At 48.3% G+C, this 19,208-nt stretch overlaps 2 protein-coding genes across 3 annotated transcripts in view; one reads left to right on the top strand and one right to left on the bottom strand.

Annotated features, from left to right (window-relative positions):
- The window catches only part of RNLS (renalase, FAD dependent amine oxidase), a 90,939-nt gene extending 84,649 nt beyond the window's left edge, over positions 1-6,290 (bottom strand). The window contains exons 1-4 of one of the 2 annotated variants that reach the window (XM_080401756.1): positions 6,047-6,290; positions 5,870-5,975; positions 4,678-4,820; positions 3,341-3,499 (exon numbers count right to left, since the gene is read on the bottom strand). In XM_080401756.1, the coding sequence (XP_080257882.1) occupies positions 3,341-3,499; positions 4,678-4,820; positions 5,870-5,975; positions 6,047-6,158 (520 nt within the window). In that variant the 5' untranslated portion in view covers positions 6,159-6,290. The remainder of the gene's footprint in view (positions 1-3,340; positions 3,500-4,677; positions 4,821-5,869; positions 5,976-6,046) is intronic. The other variant, XM_080401755.1, reaches the window with a different exon arrangement.
- Positions 6,291-15,785: 9,495 nt separating this feature from the next.
- Positions 15,786-19,007, top strand: LOC308069926 (gastric triacylglycerol lipase-like; the record flags this gene model as incomplete). Its single annotated transcript, XM_080403079.1, has 4 exons — positions 15,786-15,794; positions 15,947-16,064; positions 17,712-17,843; positions 18,003-19,007. The coding sequence occupies 4 exons, from the start codon at positions 15,786-15,788 to the stop codon at positions 18,167-18,169; spliced, it is 426 nt and encodes a 141-aa protein (XP_080259205.1). The 3' UTR covers positions 18,170-19,007.
- Between the last annotated feature and the right edge of the window lie 201 nt (positions 19,008-19,208).

The following is a 19,208-nucleotide window of genomic DNA, read 5'->3' on the forward strand; positions in this document are numbered from 1 at the left end:
AGAATCACCAAATATTGTCCCTGGATTTGGAAGACCGGAGCACACAGATGACTGAACTGCTTTACAGCTAAGGAACCAGCCTCAACACATGCACAGGCTAACTACTAGCAACCAGGCAGCTCAACAAGTCAGCTCAGCTTGCACAGCCGAGTGGAAACTATCATATCCATTTGCACCATCAGAGTCAGTTTTGGGTTAAAACACGGAGCAGTTCTGACTCCCACCATGGTACCCACTCACTAGTGCTGACAGAGGAGGTAAAGGTAGGATGTTGTCAGAGCGGAGAGGAGAGGACAACTATTCCTTTCAGCAGCTGTCCACAGTTAACTACCTTACGCTTAACAAGAAATTGCATCTTAAATCCCAAGAGAGATGTGATACAGGAAATTCCTGTTCTCTGTCAGAAAACCTCAGCTCTTTGACATGTTGTCAATACGAGGTTGAGATTTAGAAATAGTGATGTACCTAAGTCTCTGTTAAGTCAAAAAAGGATCTGAAATCTATACCCTGTTCAGGTTCTGAAACATCTTCCTTACATTATCCTCCCCTATTTTCCCCTCACTTCTAAAGAAACAGTAGTAAAGAAGCCAGTAGCTCCAATGCTAAGGGACTCCTAAGGGACTCGTGGGTATGTGGGGTCAGCGCTGTTGTCTGAGATGAAGAATTAACAATTGGTTGGAAATCTGGAAGCCAGCCTCACACAGGGTACAGGAGAGAAAGGAACAGAAATGTGGAGAAGGGGAGAAGACAAATGCTAGGTTCCCTCAGATAAAAGTTAATCCTGTAATAAAAGTTACACAGAAGATTTAAGGAAAGGATGTTGTGGAAAGCATCTGACAATTGCAGCATTTCAAGACCAAGTAATATTAAATGCTTGCCTTAACAAAATTTCTGAAGAGGACCTTCCCACTTTTTGGATGTGAAAGAATTTAATTACCTCAAGAAAAACAATTCATAAAGGCATCAGCCCTCATTGAGAAAGGCCTTGAGATGTACTAGAGAAACCCCAGGAAGACTCTGAGGAAACAGTACTACACACTACCTCTACTTTTCTTCTGTTCCCAGGACATTTACTGTTGACGATCATTAGAAAGGACAGGATGGGCCAGACCCACCCTAGTAGTCATTTACCCGAGTAATAACAGCACTGAACAATCAAACAGCCACCTCGCTACACCTGTCCCTAAGTGCCTGTACAGTTTGGGCTGTTGACGTTTCCTATCCGCTGTGAGCTGAGCTAACTGAACGGAAGGAGCTTGACAGTCAGCCATGACTGCACACATCTTTGAGCAATATCCCATGTTACACCGTCATAACAAACCTAACAAAAATAGAGATGATGTCTCTCCTTGCAGACAGGGGAATGGCCCAACACATGGTAGTTGTCATACGTCACTCTCCTCTTACTTTCTAATGCTTGCAAAGCTGTGCTTCAGTTAGTGACTAGTCAATGTTTTTAATGTTTATTGTATCTCTATATAGCAGAACAGTACACATGACTATTAAAAAGAAAAGATATAATTATGTAAAGGGTATCTATTAATTTACCCTGCTCATACAATTCAGAGCATGAAGTGAAAGGGCACACACGCTAACCAAGAAAATTCAGTGGGATTACCATTACTTTCCATGGTAAAAGGTCAGGGAAATGAGAGACCTTGTAAAAAACCAAATAGCAGAGAAGTGCTGTTCTTACACAATATTTACCTATTTAGGCATAAAGCTTACAATAAGAGGCTGTAATGAAAATATTTCTCTTCTTTACTGTGATCAGACATCAATTTACCCTTCGCTACCATAAGATGCTGTGCTGCTGCCATCTATCCTTTTCTCCCACTGCCCCTGTCCTCTTCATACAGGTCCTGGTTACTATGAAGCAACTTCAGAAAGACCCTGGAAGCTCACTCTAACCACTTCCATCTATTGCTCCAGTATCTTTTAACAGACAGCTTCCAAATCACACTCAAGTATTCAAGCACATTAAAATCCAACACACAGCGGAGCACAAAGGACCAAGCTTTAACATCAGCTCTCCATCTTTCAAGCTCTGATGGCTTTTCTATAAACCAGAGAGCAGAAAACCCACAAATTTTAGAGTGTCTACTTCAGGAGCTGGCAGGAGACAGGCAACAAGCCCTGTCTGACCAGAACTGACTCGAGCCACGTGGATGTCCCTGTGCTGCTGCCAGCATGCCGAGTTCAAAGAGAGGTTATTAGCCAGACGCAGCACGTCTTTGGCACAACACTGCAGCTGAGGTGATAAATCCACAGCCCAGTGCACTTCTAATGGCTCCAGGGTCAGCATAGGCCTGGCTGGGCTTCCTGGCTTATGCTCAGCATCAGCCCTGCAGAGCTACATCAGGATCTCTGCCCTGTAAATCCTCACAGTGGCTGTTCTGAAAGGCACAATCAGATCTCATGGCAAATACACCAAATCTGCTCACAGGCTGCAGCACCTCAGCTAACCAGTCCACCCAGAAACAACACTGCTGGGAGCACACTGTAGACGGACACTGACTGTGCAGAGCTAGCATGGGTGAGCAGAATTCATCAGCCTGACTTCAGAGAAAAGCTGGCTCTGGAAGCCTCACATCTGAGACAATGCACCTAAGCTAGTAAACTTGTCTAGACCTGAATTTACACTTCTCAGCACCCAGCTCTTCTTAAGCCTCCACAGCACTGTCAACACATTCACTCTAATCAATCACCAAAGGATAATTCAGATTTACTCATGTTTAGGGAATACAACACCCAGGGGGCAGCCAGAAACAGCAAACAAGCTGGAGGGTCTGAGAGGCTTTCATCTTATAAACTAGTGACCAAAGAGTTCTGAGCTGGGCTTTCTCCTCCCCTGCATTTCATTTGATTTTAGGCTCAAACATCCTAGGGATTTTCCCCACAGCACAGTTGTTATTCAGGTCTTACTCTCTGGGTCATTCCTACTGCAGACATACCAAAGGCAACACTGAAAATGAGCATAACATGTCAACAAAGAGCTAGCCATAAGGAAACAACCACATGCAGACCAGCTGAGGTGCCTGTCTGATTCAATAACTATTTTCAAGATACAAAAAGAAAAGTCTTAGTTTTAGAAGTCAGCAAAAAATTAAAGATCAGATTAAAAACTGAGTCATCTATTTAGATATTTTTGCTACCGAGGTATTACCACTCATGCACCACACATACAATCTCAAAATTATCCACCTCCTATCATCTTCAGATTCACCCTATTCTAGTGGAAGTTAACAGACAGCTCGGACTATTGAGTGTTTCTTTGCTATACAAGACACTCAATTGCCATTTTAGGCTAGACACCTGTGATTCTGAGGTATGAACTTACTGTTTACAATGTCGCCTTGCAGCTGAAGAATTTGTGGAACAGGTATTGTGAGAATAACTATATCAAATTGTTCTGGCGGCCCCATTTTCCTGGAGACTTCCCATTTCCCATCTCGGAGACAGATGCAAGTTACAAGCTGTTCATAGAAGACGTCTGCACCTGTTTGGAAAAAGAAGTTAAATACATGTAACAGCAAACTTCACAAAGAAAATGCAGAGTAGTTTCCCTTAGTAACTAGATGACTTGCAAACAACAAAGCACACAGACAGTCTTAGGGCAAAGTTTCACAAATCAGGCTGAATCAATTTAAAGCCAACATACGACATTAAAAGAGGGGATCCCCATTAGCTGAAAAGATCCCTTCGCTTCCCTGTACTAGGGACCCTGATATTCATCTGACTCCTCTCTAACATGATTCAGCTCAGTAAATGGATGGAAAACTACCAGCTGCTCTCTTTGACAGGTTAGTTTACTAGTGGCTTTAGTGAGGTGAACCAATTCAGAGTGAAATCTGACAAGCACAGGAGGCGGCACAGGGTGAGCACACCCCCAGGAGCCAAAAAAGAGAGCACTTCCCTGATTAGCATCTCTCATATATCAGAAGACAGGAATGCAGTTAATTATTTGCAAGATTAGGGTCTAAAAAACCAGCTAATTAAAAAAAAGGCCCAAAAAAATCACATGAAAGGATCAAAGCTTGACTGCTCATAAAGGTAACATTTTTCAAAATAGAGTTAAATCAGTCACTAAACCATGCAAGCGGTTCTGCCACATTATACCTAATGCAGTAGTTACACAGTTAAAACTAGCAGATGATCTTCTCTTTCAGTCTTTTCTGAAGGACTTTCAAGACAGCAGGCACACAAACTGCATAAGCACTCATTTCTACGAAATATGGGATGTAGCTCACCGCTATGTTCCCAGTTGCTCAGTACACACATGAAAAACCATCCAAACACTAACTTCATTCAAGCTGCAAGTCAAACCTCAACCACGGTCTCACTCCCACTAACGTATCTCTGTCCTAACTGTGTTGGGTCCAACTTCCATATGCTAAAGCCAATGGTGTAAATGTAAGCTTGGCCCCTGATTCTACAGACATTGTATTTGCATAGAGACTTTTATATGCCAGCAGTGCAGCTGAAGTCAGCTAAGCACCTGCAGGAATTGGAAATTTATAGAGCTCGCAGACATGTTTATCCATTTAAGCTACTTCCAAGACATAAATAAACAAACAAGGAACTTGAACATTCTCATTGGAAATTTAAATTTGACAGTTCAAGAATGCCATCAAAAGCACAATCATTAAAACCTTTCATTTCATACAAAGAATTTACCTGACTGTTTTAAATAATACTTGACAACTGAGGAGATACCCTGTGGTGCCATGTAATTGCACGAGCCTTCTTTCACTACCATTCCTTCAACGGGTGCAGTCAGTGGTTTCAAGATGCCATGAGATAGAAGTTCATCATAGAAGCTTAAAGGGAGCAAACAACACAGAGATGAAAATACACTGCATGGAAACCAACAGCAGTGGTAGCTATTTTTTACAATTACAAGACCAGCCTAACTTTCAAATTTAGAGAACAGTTTTTAAGGACCTCATGCAGCCTGTGTTTCAAGCCAGGCTATGCACAAACAGGAGCCACAGCTACAAAATTACTAACTACCTTGCTATTTTATTAGGGGCTGGCCTTTGACGCGAGACCAAGGCTACCTACTGTGCCTGTAATAGAAACCATTAGCAGTTTAGCCTGAAGGTTTCAGGACGAAACTGTGGCAGGGCCATATACAACAATTACTTAAAGCTCTGAGTATCAGTAGAAACTGCACCATCACCACAGAGCACAGGAATATTCTAGCGGCTGGATGCAGGTGCCTGAAACACACCTCTTCCCTGATTTCCACACGAATTTTGCATCTTTACATCACCATCCCCCTGCCCAGCCTACAGTGAACCGCCCCGTGTACCCAGCAAGCCCAAGCTGGCCCCACCAACACAATCCTCCCCATCCTCAAAGCCAGGCACCACTGCCAGTGACTCCATGTCCCCACAGCGACACGACACCTCACACTTCTTCTTTCATACCTAGATTTCCTGACACCTGCACAGTGTTTAAGTGACTCTGAGGTATGTTAGCTCTTGAAAGCAAAGATCTCTGTGGACTGAAGCAGTGGGGCCACACCTACCTGCATTTCCTACTGCGGGCAGATTTGCCCCGCGGGTGAAAACCGTCAAGCCACGACACCAGTGGGCTGGCCTGGGCAGGGCAGGGCTGGGCAGGCCGCCTGGCCACCAAACCCGCCCGACCCCACACCCCACCACCTGCTTCACCCCCGCCAAACCCCACCCCGCTTTCCACCTGACGCAGCTGAGAAGGGCGGGAAGAGCGAAGGCAGGGGGCGGCGGGAGGGCTGGGCCGGGGCCCGCCCGCAGCACGACGACCCTCGTCCAGGCGGCGGGGCGCGGGCTCCCTCAGGCGGGGCGGGGCGGGGTGGGGTGGGGTGGGGCGGGGCGGGGCTCACCTGCGGCGCGGCCCCGCGCGCTCCGTCTCGAGGGTGATGTACTGCGCGCCCAGGTCAGCGGTGCATGCGGCGTCCCGCGCGCTGCGGCTCGTGCTCATACGGCCCCCTGAGCGACAGCCAGTCAGAAACCGCCACGCCACGCCACGCGCCACACCCCCCTCCGCGTGCCGGGCCCACCTGCGCCGCGCGCCTTGTCCCAGACGGCGATGCGGCCCAGCGCCGCCCCCCGCAGCAGCGCCGCGCAGGCGCCGCCCGTCAGCCCCGCGCCCACCACCAGCACCCGCGCCATGGCCTGCCACGCCACGCCGCGCCACGCCCATGGGCGGTGCCGACACCGGGGGAGGCGGGAGGCCACGCCCACACACGCGTACGCGCGCGCGCCGTGGCACGTTCATGCGTGCGCGCCCACTCCTCTGCGCGCGCACCGCTGCGCTCACGGATTCCGCACATACACCCGCGCGCGCCGCGCCCCCGCAGAGCTAGGCACCCGCCTGCGCGCGCACCCGTGTAAACCCGCGCCCGCACGCGCACCCAGACACAAACACCCCCCAGCGTGCGTACATGTGCACACGCGCACCCCTGCACGCGCACCCGCCTCCACGCGCGCCCGTGCATACACACCCCCCTGCACACGCGCACACCCTGCGCAGCGACCTGTGCGCGCGCACGCACGCACACCCCTGCACACCCACCCCGACACACGCACACACGTGCAGTCACCCCCGCACGCACACCTGTGCTCACACACGCGCCCCTGCACACACCCCGCGCCCGCTCACCCACAGGCGCCTCCTGGGGCAGGGGGCGCCCCCTCACCCCCCCCCCCCCCCCCCCCCGCGGTCCCCGCGTCCCTGCTGCGGGGCCGCACAGCCGTGCTGTGCCGGGGAGCCGCTGCGGCGCCCTGGGCTGCCCTGGCGCTGCCCCCCGCGCTGCAGGGGCTGCGGGCGGCCGGCCTCGGCCTCAGTGGGGGACAGGGACGGGAGCGGGGGGGGCAGCAGTGGGTGTGGGAAGGGCCGTGCTGGGACCCCGGCGCGGAGAGAAGGACCAGCATTGAACATCGGCCGGGGTGACAGCAGCCTCCTGGGATGAGGCCAAGGATGTGCCCGGTGCCATCTGTGAACCGGCCTAAGGGACACCTCCAAGCTGACAGCGCACTGCATGGGGGGCTGGCGGCTGCTGAGCTCCTCTGCTGCGGGACGGTCGCATGCCAGGAGCTAAAGCCAGCAGAGGCAGAGGCCTGTGGAAGGCCATGCTCTGCCTTGCCGAGAGAAAGGGCTCAAGCAAGGAGCTGCAAGGAGTAAACGGAGCTGTTCACATGACAAACCAGGCCCTGTCAGCTGGGAAAACCCAACCGACAATCCACCAGGACAGCCAGTTACGGGCAGTGAAATGTGTGTTTCAGAAACCCATGCCTTGCCGAAAGACCTCTGCCCCCGGTGAGTCTTCAATGGCTTTGCAGCTACATGGCACATGCTGAGCTTTGAGTATCACGGCACGTGGGGTAACGATGCTTGACCACCTGCATGAAGTGCTGTGGTGACGTGACTGGCCTGGTAGACCAGGCAAGAGCAGTGGGTATTGTCTACCTGGGCATTGCCAAGGCCGTCGACACGGCCTCCCGTGAGATCCCCATAGAGAAGCTGTTGATGTAGGGGCTGGATGAGCAGGCGGTGAGGTGGGCTGAAAACTGGCTGAATGTCTGGGCCCAGAGGATGGTGGTCAGCAGTCCAAAGCCTACCTGGAGGCCACTGACCAGCAGTGTGCCCCAGGGGTCAACACTGTGTCCGGTCCTGTTTAACATCTTTGTTAATGCTCTGGATGGTGGGGCAGAGTGTACCCCCAGCAAGTCTGCAGATGACACCAAAGTGGGAGGAGTGACTGATATACCAGAGGGTCATGCTGCCATCCAGAGGGACCTCAGCAGGCTGGACAAATGGACAGGAACATCATGAAGTTCAACAAGGGGAAGTACAAAGTCCTGCACCTGGGGAGGAACAGCCCCTTGTACCAGTACATGCTGAGGGCCACCCAACTGAAAAGCAGGACCTGGGTGTCCTGGTAGACACCAAGCTGAACATGAGCCAGCAGCATGTCCTGTAAAGAAGGTGAATTGCGTCCTGGGCTGCACTAGGAGTATCGGCAGCAGGTTGAAGGAGGTGACCCTTCTCCCCCTACTCAGCACTGGTGAGGCCAGACCTGCAGTGCCGGGTCCAGTTCTGAGCTTCCCTGTACAAGAGAAAGTCCAACAGGGAAGACTCCAGAAAAGGTCCACTAAGATGATTAGGGCACCGGAGAGTCTCTCCTATGAGGAAGGCTGAGAGAGGTGGGACTGTTCAGCTGGGAGAAGCTCACAGGGGACATTTCATAAATACCTGAAGGGATGGTGCAAAGAGGACAGAGCCAGACTCTTCTCACTGGTGCTCAGTGGCAGAAGCAGAGGCCATGGGCAAAAATGGAACACCGGAGGTTCCCTCTGAACATCAGGAAACACTTGTTTACTGTGAGAGTAACCAAGCACTGGCACAGGTTGCCCAGGATGGAGTCTCCTGTTTGGAGATATTCAGAAGCCATCTGGACATGGTCTTTGGCAACCAGCTTTAGGTGGCCCTGCGTGAGCAGGGGGAGTTAAACAAGATGACATGCAGAGGTCCCTTCCAACCTCAGCCAGTCTGTGATTCTGTGATAAGCCACCTTTGCCATTAGACTGACTTTGTCCCAACACCAGTTATCCAGGAATGCTCTGGAACTGGGTCTGACCCACCCTTCTGGGAAGCTTCTGCCATAATCAAAACCTGCCCACGTGGAGGTGCTACCCCAGCAGGAATTGCTCGAGGGTGTGACAGTTTCCAGAAGGTGTCGATGGGCTGTTTCCAACACCTGGAGTTTTTGTGTAACCGTGTACGACACTAGCTTGTATTTTGCAAGAAGCTATGGCTTGATGTTAGGAAAGTGGGATCCTGAGATGCTGAGACTGGAGCAGATAGTACTGAGGGGTGTTGGCATGTGTGCACCGCCTCTGCCTCGGGAAAGATGAAGTTTTCTGCAAGATGGTTACAGAAGACATCCATCAGGAGGTGACAACCAGCCGTTTCTAAGGACATCTTCATTGGCCTGATAATGCTTTTACTTGGAGCCCACAGGCATGAGCTGAGGGATTTTCATCCTGCCTGTTGTCGTCACTGCAGAGCTGCCCCTCTCACTTTTAACACACTGCCAGCAGTTTGTCCAGTAGCCACAATTCAGGAAAACAACTTCCCATCCTGCCAGCCTTGAGTGTGGGCGACTGGGGGAAGTATTTGGATTACTATCCTTACCTAGCTGCGTAGGTGAGAGAAGAAATTCCAGAGGACTTTTGATAGGATCACTGTGGTATGGGGGACACCAAACCTGACACTTTGGCACAGCTGTTTAGCAGTTGTGGGGTTAGACTGATGTAAAGTGCCTTATGTGGAGCTTATTGCACCTAAGGGACAAGGGCTTACCTGCTGGGGGTGTTGATGATACTCATCTTCAATGGGAGCTCTAAGTTGGCCTCAAGGCAGATGTTTAATAGACTCTTCTTGGAGAGAGGTTAGAGCCCCTGTCTCCCCTTCCCATGTGAGTTGTGCAGCAGTCATGGAGGAGAACAGGTGGTCAGTCTGGGGCTGCCTCATTTTTTTAAAAGGTTGACCGTATGACTGACCATCCAACATGTAAGAGTAAGAATTTAGGTTTGGTGGGAAGTTTTGTCTTGGCACTGTTGCCCTGGGAAGAAGCATCAGGAAGTTATGTTGCCATCCTCAGCACCTCCTATGGAGAGTACCAGTTGGAGCCTTGCTCTGCACCCTGCCTGCTGTGGATCCCTTCCAACACCCCTCTCTCCATGCACCATGCTGGTGGCTCAGGCAGCTGTTCAGAGCTGGCCATTCTCTTGGGCACCTGGTGCCTAGGACACAGATGTGTCACAGCTGAAGTCCCCTGTGGTGCTGGGGCTTGGGACATCTCTGGCTTTGCATTGAGCTTTGCTCGGGAGCATGGGAGGTCCTACACAGAATTCAGTTGCAGCTGGTGTCTTATAAAAGACTTGTTGGACTGCACGGATTTACATGTGCCAGCGGGCTCAGCAGTGGTTTGTCACTGCAATTTTCATGTTTATTCATGAAAAGGAGATTTCTCAAACCTCGTAAATGTTTGGCCTATGACCAAATGGTCTGTATGTTAAATGTGCTTGGGAATGGTTTATTGTACTGCACGGTTATCTGGGTTCTCACTGCCAGCTTAATTTGCAAGAGAGTTCAGTAGAGTTTCTTAAATGTGCATTTTCTTGCTAAACGGTGGCCTGGTAAAAGCAGGTAGGAAGGTAGTCATAGAAGAGTATTAAGACAGTCAAAGAATTGAGGCCAAAAGAGAAATATTAAGAATTAAGACAGAATCATTGACAGTAATTTTATAGAAAATATGATTATTAAGTTTGAGCACAATAGGTAGTTGTGGTTTAACCCTGGCCAGCAACTGAGCACCACGCAGACACTCACTCAGTACCCCCGCCTTGGGATGGGGGAGAGAATAAGAGTAAAAGTGAGAAAACTCATGGGTTGAGATGAAGGCAGTTTAACAGGTAAAGCAAAAGCCGCGCACACAAGCGAAACAAAACAAGGAATTCATTCAGCACTTCCCGTGGGCAGGCAGGTGTTCAGCCATCCCCAGAAAAGCCGGGCTCCATCACGCATAATGGTTACTTGGGAAGACAAGCACCATAACGCCAAACATCCCCCCCTTCCTTCTTCTTCCCCCAGCTTTATATGCTGAGCATGATGTCATATGGTATGGAATATCCCTTTGGCCAATTCAGGTCAGCTGTCCTGGCTGTGCTCCCTCTCTGCTTCTTGTGCCCCTCACTGGCAGAGCATGGGAAGCCGAAAAGTCCATAACTAAAAGTATTCACTACTCAGCAACAACTGAAAGTCAAGATGTTGTCAGCGTTATTCTCATGCTGACATAAATCCAAAATACAGGCTGTATCAGCTACTGAGAAACAAAATTAACTCTATGCCTGCCAAAACCAGGACAGTAGTAAAAGCACAGTACATTGCAATGCAAAAAGCTCTCTGCTCACTAGTGAACGTGCCATGTGGACTGCTAGCAAAGAAAGCAAGAGTGTTGCAAGAAAAGGCTGCATGAGTTGGGTGAGAACTCTTGGATGTACGACATGTTTCTGCTTCGGGGCCAAACACCTACCTGAAGTATGTGCAGGTGGCAGGCAGCCCTAGACGAGGGCAGGGCACAATAATGCTCTGATTAAGAGCTGTGGCATAGCAGCCTTACCAGAAAGGACCTGTGAGGGGTGGCGGGTGCCAAACCGAACATGACCCAACAATGTGCTCTTACTGCAAAGATGGAGAACCGCAGTTTGGGCTACAGGAGCAGACAAGCCTGGTGTTGGTTAGTTATCACCCACACTCTTCGGTGCAAGGGAGACCACATCTGGATGCTAGGTCCAGTTTTGGTCTGCCTGGTGTGAGGGATGTGGAGACACTGGTGAGGCTCCATAGAGGCTGACAAACTGGCAGCAACTCTACAACATGAGATGGACAGAGTTGAGTTTATTGGATCTGGCCACGGAGAGGCTGGGAGCAGCCTCAGAGCAGCCTGTGACTCCTCAGAGGGTAAAAGGTGATAGAGTGAAATGCCTCTGTCTAGTGGCAGATGATATGATCAGGGAAATTGTTGCACCTTTGGATGTTGATGCTAGACATGTGGAAATGCTTCTTTCCCTCAGGAGTCGGGAGCAGCTCTGGGGCAGTCACCACAGAGGTGGGGGATCTCCATCCTGGATGATATCCAAAACTTGACTACTCAAAGCCAGGGCCGGTCTGATCCAGTACTGGAAATAGTCTTGCTTCTGGGGAAACAGTGGATAAAGACCTCTAGAAATCCTTTGCCACTAACATTTCTTTGATGTCATGGCTATGTAATGAAGTTCAAAGGCCTCTCCTTGATCCCGTTCAGCCTCCACAGCAATGATGCTTCAGCAAGAGCTGTATACGACCTTTGAGAGGGCTGAGCATCTTGCAAGACCTGTGATAATGTCTCCCTCTTCAAGTGCTATAGGACTCTTACGACTATGAGTGCAACCTTAGTCTTGCACCTTTCAAGGAGGAAAGTGCCTCCAGATGAGCGTGACTGGAGTTGCCCTGCCCTGTCCCTGGAGTATAGACTTACATTATGTTTCCTCAGAAGGTGAAAATCAAAGTATCTTTCTCAGTGAATTGTAGCTTCTGTACCCTAAAAGAAGACACTCTTAACCTCCAAATAATCTCTACATGATGAACCAATATTCTACTATGACAATGTTTAAAGAGTGGGACAATTGCCAAATCTAGGTGCGTGCCTTGGACACATTTCAGGTCCACTCCAGGTTGACAGCCAGAAGACATCTTTCCCTATTGAGCCTGCTCTGTGATATCCAAAGCAAAACAGTTCAGGAAGGCAGGGCAGAAGACAGCCACAGCCCTGGCATGGGTGGTGGAGAAGGGTAACTATCCCTGCCCGCAGTGTGTATGTAGGATAGGGTGATTAGACACTCTTTGTACTTTCCTGTAAGGGTGTGAAGAACAAGGATGTTGTGGTGGGTTGACCCCAGCCAACAGCTAAGCACCCACACAGCTGCTTGGTCGCTCCACCCCCCACCTCCAAGTGGGACAGATGAAAGGAATAGGAAGAGCGAAAGTGAGAAAAATGGGTCAAGAGAAAGACAGTTTAGTAAGTAAGGGAAAGTGAATAAAAACAAGTGATGCAAAGGTAATCATTCAACATCTCTCATGAGCAGACCAGTGCCCAGCCAGACTCCAAGTGATGGCCACCTTGGAAAACAGACAATACCCTCCTCCCCGGTTTTTATTGCTGACTGTGACATTGTATGGTATGGAGTGTTGCTTTGGCCAGTCGGCTGTGTCCCATCCCTGTGCTATGAAGAAAGTTAACTCCATCGCAGCCAGACCCAGTACAAGTGTTTTCAGACTGTTACCTGGGATTTAATCTCCAGCACACATTTAGTATCATATAACAAGGGGTTGTAGAGCTCCGTCTGGCACATCATCATTTCTGAAACACAAGATCGGCTATTGGAAATCCATTTTAGACTTCAATCTTCTCTCATAATAACTTTATTATTTCTCTTGTAATAAATAAATAAAATGGTCATTGAAACATGAAGCTGGAAACTTTCTTAAGAGTTATCAGTTAAATCACTTCATAGATGGAAATCGCCTTTAAACGTCTATAGTTATTTGACTCTGCCTAAACAGTATTTAGCCAACCTGCACAAACAAATTCTGAGCAACCATACTTTCTAAACTATGGCATTGCCTAATGATTTATATGTTTAACATCTCAGTGTGTTTACACTTAGTCTTCTCTGTTCTTGCTACCCCACCCTCCAGACGGTTCAAATAGGGTTGTCTTCAGAGAGATGAAGAGCGCAGTGCTGTGCACCAGCGAAAGGTGACGATCAGCCCTCTGCTGCCGCCGTGTGCTCCAGTCTCAATCTCCTCTGCACGCTGGGCATCACTTCCCTATACTGTCCATCTACCCAAGAGGCTGACATCTCCCTGTCTCCTTCTGCAGGAGCTGTGCCACCCCTCGGCTGGGCTGGTAGCTTTTGCTTTTGTAAAGGTAAGCATGGGAAGAACATCAGCAGAGCTGGGTCTCAGAAGTGTGGATGTGGATGGTGTTTATGGCTCCAACTGAAGGAAAACAACTCAAATCCAACTCCTTGTGTTTGTCTGAGAACAGGGGTCTGAAATCTGATTTGCTGGGTCAGATCCAGGGGTTGGTCTGGCCCAGTTTTCTCTGCCCGGTGACCCATCACCTTGTGGCTGCTAATACCTACAGCTGTTGTTGGAGGGAACAACACTGCTCCATCCTTTCAGTATCTGTTTATGGACCTATTGCTAATAACTTTGTGTAAACCCTCCTGCTGTTCCTATTTGCCTTCACCACCTCTTGTGGCAGGTGCTCTCTCCAGTGCACAAAGTATTTTTTTTAAACTGTGTTAAACCCGGTGTCGTTAAGTGACATCTAGCTCTGCTGGAAGATACATTGCTCCCAAGCAAGGTGATACAATTCACACATAGATTTGCACTTCAGAGAAGTGTCCTTCCTGAATTAAATGTAATCAATGATTGTCTTTTTCACTATGATCAAGGAGTAGGGAAAGTGGTTAGAGATTTTCTTTTCTTTATTTTATTTCTATTTAGGGTGTGAATGTAGTGTTGGCTCTTACCTGATTGATGAAAATCAACCTGTTATCCTCTCTCTGCCTCCTGGGTAGACTTGGACAGTTGTGTTAATGGGTGATGCAAATAGCAGGGCAATGTTACAAAGCTCACTGTCTCTCAGGCATACCCTTCCCTGTAATGCAGCTGGGAAGAGATAAGGGAGAAGTGGCTTGCACTGTGTCTTAACTGATATGACAAGTAATATTCTACATCCTTGGTGTATTGTTAAAAGAAATCTGGCCTGGGATCTGCAGCTTGCGCTGGTGCCTCTGGGGCTCTTGCTGTGCCACCCCAAGCAGAACCTGGCTCTGGTGCCTCTGGGACACTTTTGGGTGGCAGGAAGATGCTGTTGGATCCCCCTTTGCCTCCTTGTCTCCAGCTGAGCAAGCCCAGCTCCCTCACTGGCTTCCACCCCACCAATGCAGTAGCCCTGCACGAGATTCACTCTAGTTGGTTACATAAGTTTTGTACTGGGCAGCCCCTAGATGTCACAGTATGCAGCTGTGGTCTCCCCAGTGCCCAGCAGAGGCAATAGCCTCTTCCCTGGACCTGGTGCCTGAGCTCTGCCCAGTGCAGCATTCACCACTGCCAGGGTGCAGCCTTGGTAATCTTATTGTCAGCTGCAGTTCCCACCTCCTACTCAAGCTGCTTTTTGTCTGATGAGTTTCCTTGCACCCAGCCTACCCACCTGGTACCGTGGCATAGAGGTTTTTTTCCTCCCATGTGGAGGACTTCACATTTCTCTGCCTTGTGTGTCTTGTTGAGATAAGAAACTGGTAGCTATTTATTAAAGGTGATGTGGGAGACAGTGTTTGCTCAGCTGTCAGCCTGCTGAGGGGACCATGTGGTGAACACTGGAATTTACCATTCAAAATGGGAGCCTGCAGTACTGTAATAGGTTGTTTTTAAAAGCATAATTAAATGTTCAGTGATTTTCTGTTTGACATGCCTTGCCTTGCAGTCCTGCAGTTCCTGTAGAAAGCACCAAGTTGCCCTCAAGCTCCAGCAGCTAAATGCTCTACAGACTGGGGTTCAAAGGTGTCTTCTGGTGTCTTTCAGACAGAAGCAGATATATTAGACAAAAATAACAAAAAAAGATCACACATGTGATGTTACATTTTAACACACTTGCAATTTCCGTGGTCTGTAGAGCATTGCAAGGATTGCTGCCTTGCCTCTTACTGGAATTCCTGAAAGTCTGTTCCACCTCCTGAAAATATCCCAGTTGAGGTGTGTTTCCTGAGCCACTGTACATGCATAATGCTTTAAGTGGTCATCTAGGGCACCAAAGTCTGAGTCCTATCTGGAGTGTTTTCCTGTCCACGTCTCTCCTTTCACTGCTGAAAATCACCCATTGTTAGCTTACAGCGAAAGCACAGATTGTTCTTCCCCATGTGCTGCTGTGTCTCCTGGGCTTTGATCAGCGAGCAGTGTTTCTCTCTGGACATCAAGAGAGCATCAAAGTGGTATGAAATCAAAACCTGTAGGTGTGGATCTGGTTCAAGTCTCCCTGCTTCTGATGGCACTGACACTGTGGATGTGTTGTTCCAGGCAAAGCGAGGATGTGGCTGGCTCTAGCTTTGACATCCGTGGTCCATGGGATGGTATCTGGGCGATGCCTCTTTAATTTTCCATATTCTAAGAATCCAGAAGCACGGATGAACATTGTAAGTATGATGGCATTGGAGTGGAGGCAGGAAGTATCTGGGAAACATCCGGTATCAAATACTGATAGTTAAATACTACATTTACAGATTACCTTGAAGACAAGCATCATGGAGTCTTGAAAGCATTATCCTTTGCCTTTTTCTTCTTGCAGAGTGAAATGGTCTCCTTCTGGGGATACCCCAGTGAGGAGTATGATGTGCTGACAGAAGATGGCTATATCCTTCAGCTAAACAGAATTCCTTATGGGAGAAAAAATGCTGGAAGCCAAGGTAAAATCAGTATCTGTGTCATACAGGAAACCCACACCTTATGCTGTTGTCTTCTGACTGGGATACCAGGGCTTGTGCAAGAGGGTTTTCAAGATTCTCCATGACTTGGTATCTGTAGCCTCTGTTCTAATCAGTAAGAATTTATAGGGAAGGCTGGTCCCTTTCAGTCCTGTTTTCTCACCCTTCCTGGAGACCCGAGTGTGGGTGATGCCCCACATACCTGGCAGGCTGCAGTCCTAGCAATGAGAAGCAGCCCATCCATCCCAGCCACTGGTGCCTCAGGCACACCTTAGATTTTCTCTGGGAGCCTGGCTTCTAAAATGTGGTCCTGCAGCCATGTGGTGGGTCAGCAGACCAGCTCGGTACTCCTTGAGGAGCTTCCAGGGGACCCTCTTGTCCTGTGAGGTGTGACAACTGGGAGGTTCTAGATCCATTAAAAGGTGCATCTTATCCTACCACATCTCTAGGCACCTCCATGTTTTCCTGAAGAGCTGCCCAAGTACTGCTAAGTCTATCAGCAAAGCCTCTCTGCCAAAAACCTGCTGAGGTCCAGAGCGTAGGTACTGCTCTGCTTGTGACTTGGAAAATACCTGACGGACAGTGTCCTTGCAGAAAAAAGCAAATGCTGTGAGATGTTTCTGAAATAGTCATATCACATTACATATTGTATATGTTTAAGATAGTAATGAGGGACCTGCCACAGGGTGTGGGAGACAAGGGTTTGATTCTCTTCCCCGTCTCCAGGTGTTCAAACCCTTCCCTCCTAGCCCCAAGAGCATGGCCAAAGTAACAGTAGGCCAGACGAAAAAAATTTATTCTGCCTCCTGGTGAAATTTGTCACTCCAGCAAAGAACACACAAGCACATCTTGCTGGGACATGGCTGGGGTGAGGAAGACCTTCCAGGATTCTTCAGGGATTGGAGAAAATAAGGGGCATGGGAAGACTTTGGGTTTTTTTTATACTGTCCCTCAACTCTAGGTGTTCATTTTTTTAATTATCAGTCATCTGCAGAGGAGGTGGGAAGGGGTGTTGGGTAAAGGGTAAGGGGCTCTGAGATATGGTGCACCCACTGTGTCTGCTGCATAGCAAATCTGTTCTACCGAAATCAAGGGGAATGGACCTACCTGACACTGACACAAACCTCCATACATTTTGGCTGCCATAATTAACGACGAAGAGAATCCGTAAACCATCTCAAATGATGACAGACAGCATTAAAAAAAAAAAAATAAAGTCATCACGATGCCTGTCTTCCAGGTCCAAGGCCTGTCACATTTCTGCAACACGGTTTATTTGGAGAAGGCAGCATATGGGTTACCAATTTGGCCAACAACAGCCTGGGCTTCATTCTCGCAGATGCTGGCTATGACGTTTGGATAGGCAACAGCAGAGGGAACACTTGGTCCAAGCGACATCTGGTCCTGTCTCCCAAATGGGAGGAATTCTGGGCTTTCAGGTAAATGGGTAGTTTGTAGATCTTGGAAACAATTGACTTGTCCTCAAAAGTCTAGTTCAAAACCCATGTGCTTACCCAAGAACACACTCAGTATGATGAAGAAGCTTTTAGGGTTGTCCTGCCCTCTCCACTGGTTTTGCGGTTTGTTGGTGATGGTTGTTCATATGTAGATGCTATGCCTCTCGTTAAGATGACTACTCTTCCTCCTGCAGCTTTGATGAAATGGCTAAATATGACCTCCCAGCAACTATAAATTTTATTGAACAGAAAACAGGACAGAAGCAGTTATATTATATTGGTCATTCACAAGGAACCACTATAGGTAAGTGGGTCTTTTTGAGTGATCTTGATGACAGTATAGGATGTCTACATTATCTTTGGGATTTGTAAAACAGTTAGTTCTTACTGAAGTTAAACTGTATTCATGAATGTTTAGAAAGAGTAAGACTTTTTTTCTTCTTTGGTTTTTTTTTTTTTTCAGCTTTTATAGCCTTTTCCACTATGCCTCAGCTGGCTCAGAAAATCAAGATGTACTTTGCTTTAGCACCTGTGGCCACAGTTATATTTGTTCAAAGTCCATTTAAAAAGCTCGCATTCTTTTCTGAGTATGGGCTTAAGGTATGTTGGTCCAGACTATATTTTGCGTAGCCAAAATGAATGTAGTTTTTCACAGAGATTGGAAATTACCTACACAGCCTATTTCAGATCATTTGCAGAGAGGAACTCCGTGTTCCATCTGTTTTCATATAATGAAGGGAATCACACATCTCAGTCCAGAGTCTTTCTGTCCTGTCCTCAGTTTACTTCCCAAAATATTCTGGCAGAATTAGAGCCAAGAGAACTAGTGGTATGGGCAGGCATGCACACAGCAGGTGTCAGATCACTGAGGAATAAAACCATTGTGGAGACTGTGAAATGAGCCCTACCATTTATCCTAAGAGTACAATGAATGTAAAGAGTTCGTGCATGTAAAAACCATAGAACAGGAGCATTTAACGAGGTGCAGGGAAGTGTCCACTTGTGGGCAACCCCATACGTTAGTGTGGAGGTGCAGTAGAAGCTATGAAGTGGTGGTGCTTTGAGGAAAAGCATGACCAGTCTTTGTATTTTATGAATACATTTGTAATTTTACAGGAGATGTTTGGCACCAAAGAGTTCCTACCGCACACTGCCTTGGGTGAGCTGGTCCTTTCCAAATTCTGTGCCTGCTCGAAGACCTGCAAGAGCGTCTTGTCTATGCTCTTTGGATTTAACTGGAGTAATGTAAATATGGTACGTAGCAATAAATCTGCAGAGGCCCCTCGGTGTCCTTCCGAAGGACAAAGTCTTGGCTGCCCTGTTTTGTGGAGCTAGGTGAAACCCCTTGTGAAATGCTCTCGTTTCCTTCTAGAGCCGAGTAGATGTGTACGCAGCACACTCCCCAGCAGGGACTTCAGTACAAAATGTAATCCACTGGTTGCAGGTAAACCTACCCAGCTACTTTCCCATGCAAAAGAGAGTATGGAGCATTTTAATGGTCCTTCGTGGTCAGTCTCTTGTGATGGTTGCTGCAACACATCAGTGGTATCTTTGTTGGTTTTGTTTTCACCCCTTCATAAAACGCTCAGCAGCTTCTTGAGCTGCCTGTACATCATCAAGTAGAGTGGCCCCAAAGGAGTGGATCTGCAGAGAGAAACATTTGGAGCTG

This window comes from Falco punctatus (assembly GCF_963210335.1).
Source record: "Falco punctatus genome assembly, chromosome: 9".
NCBI lineage: Eukaryota > Metazoa > Chordata > Aves > Falconiformes > Falconidae > Falco > Falco punctatus.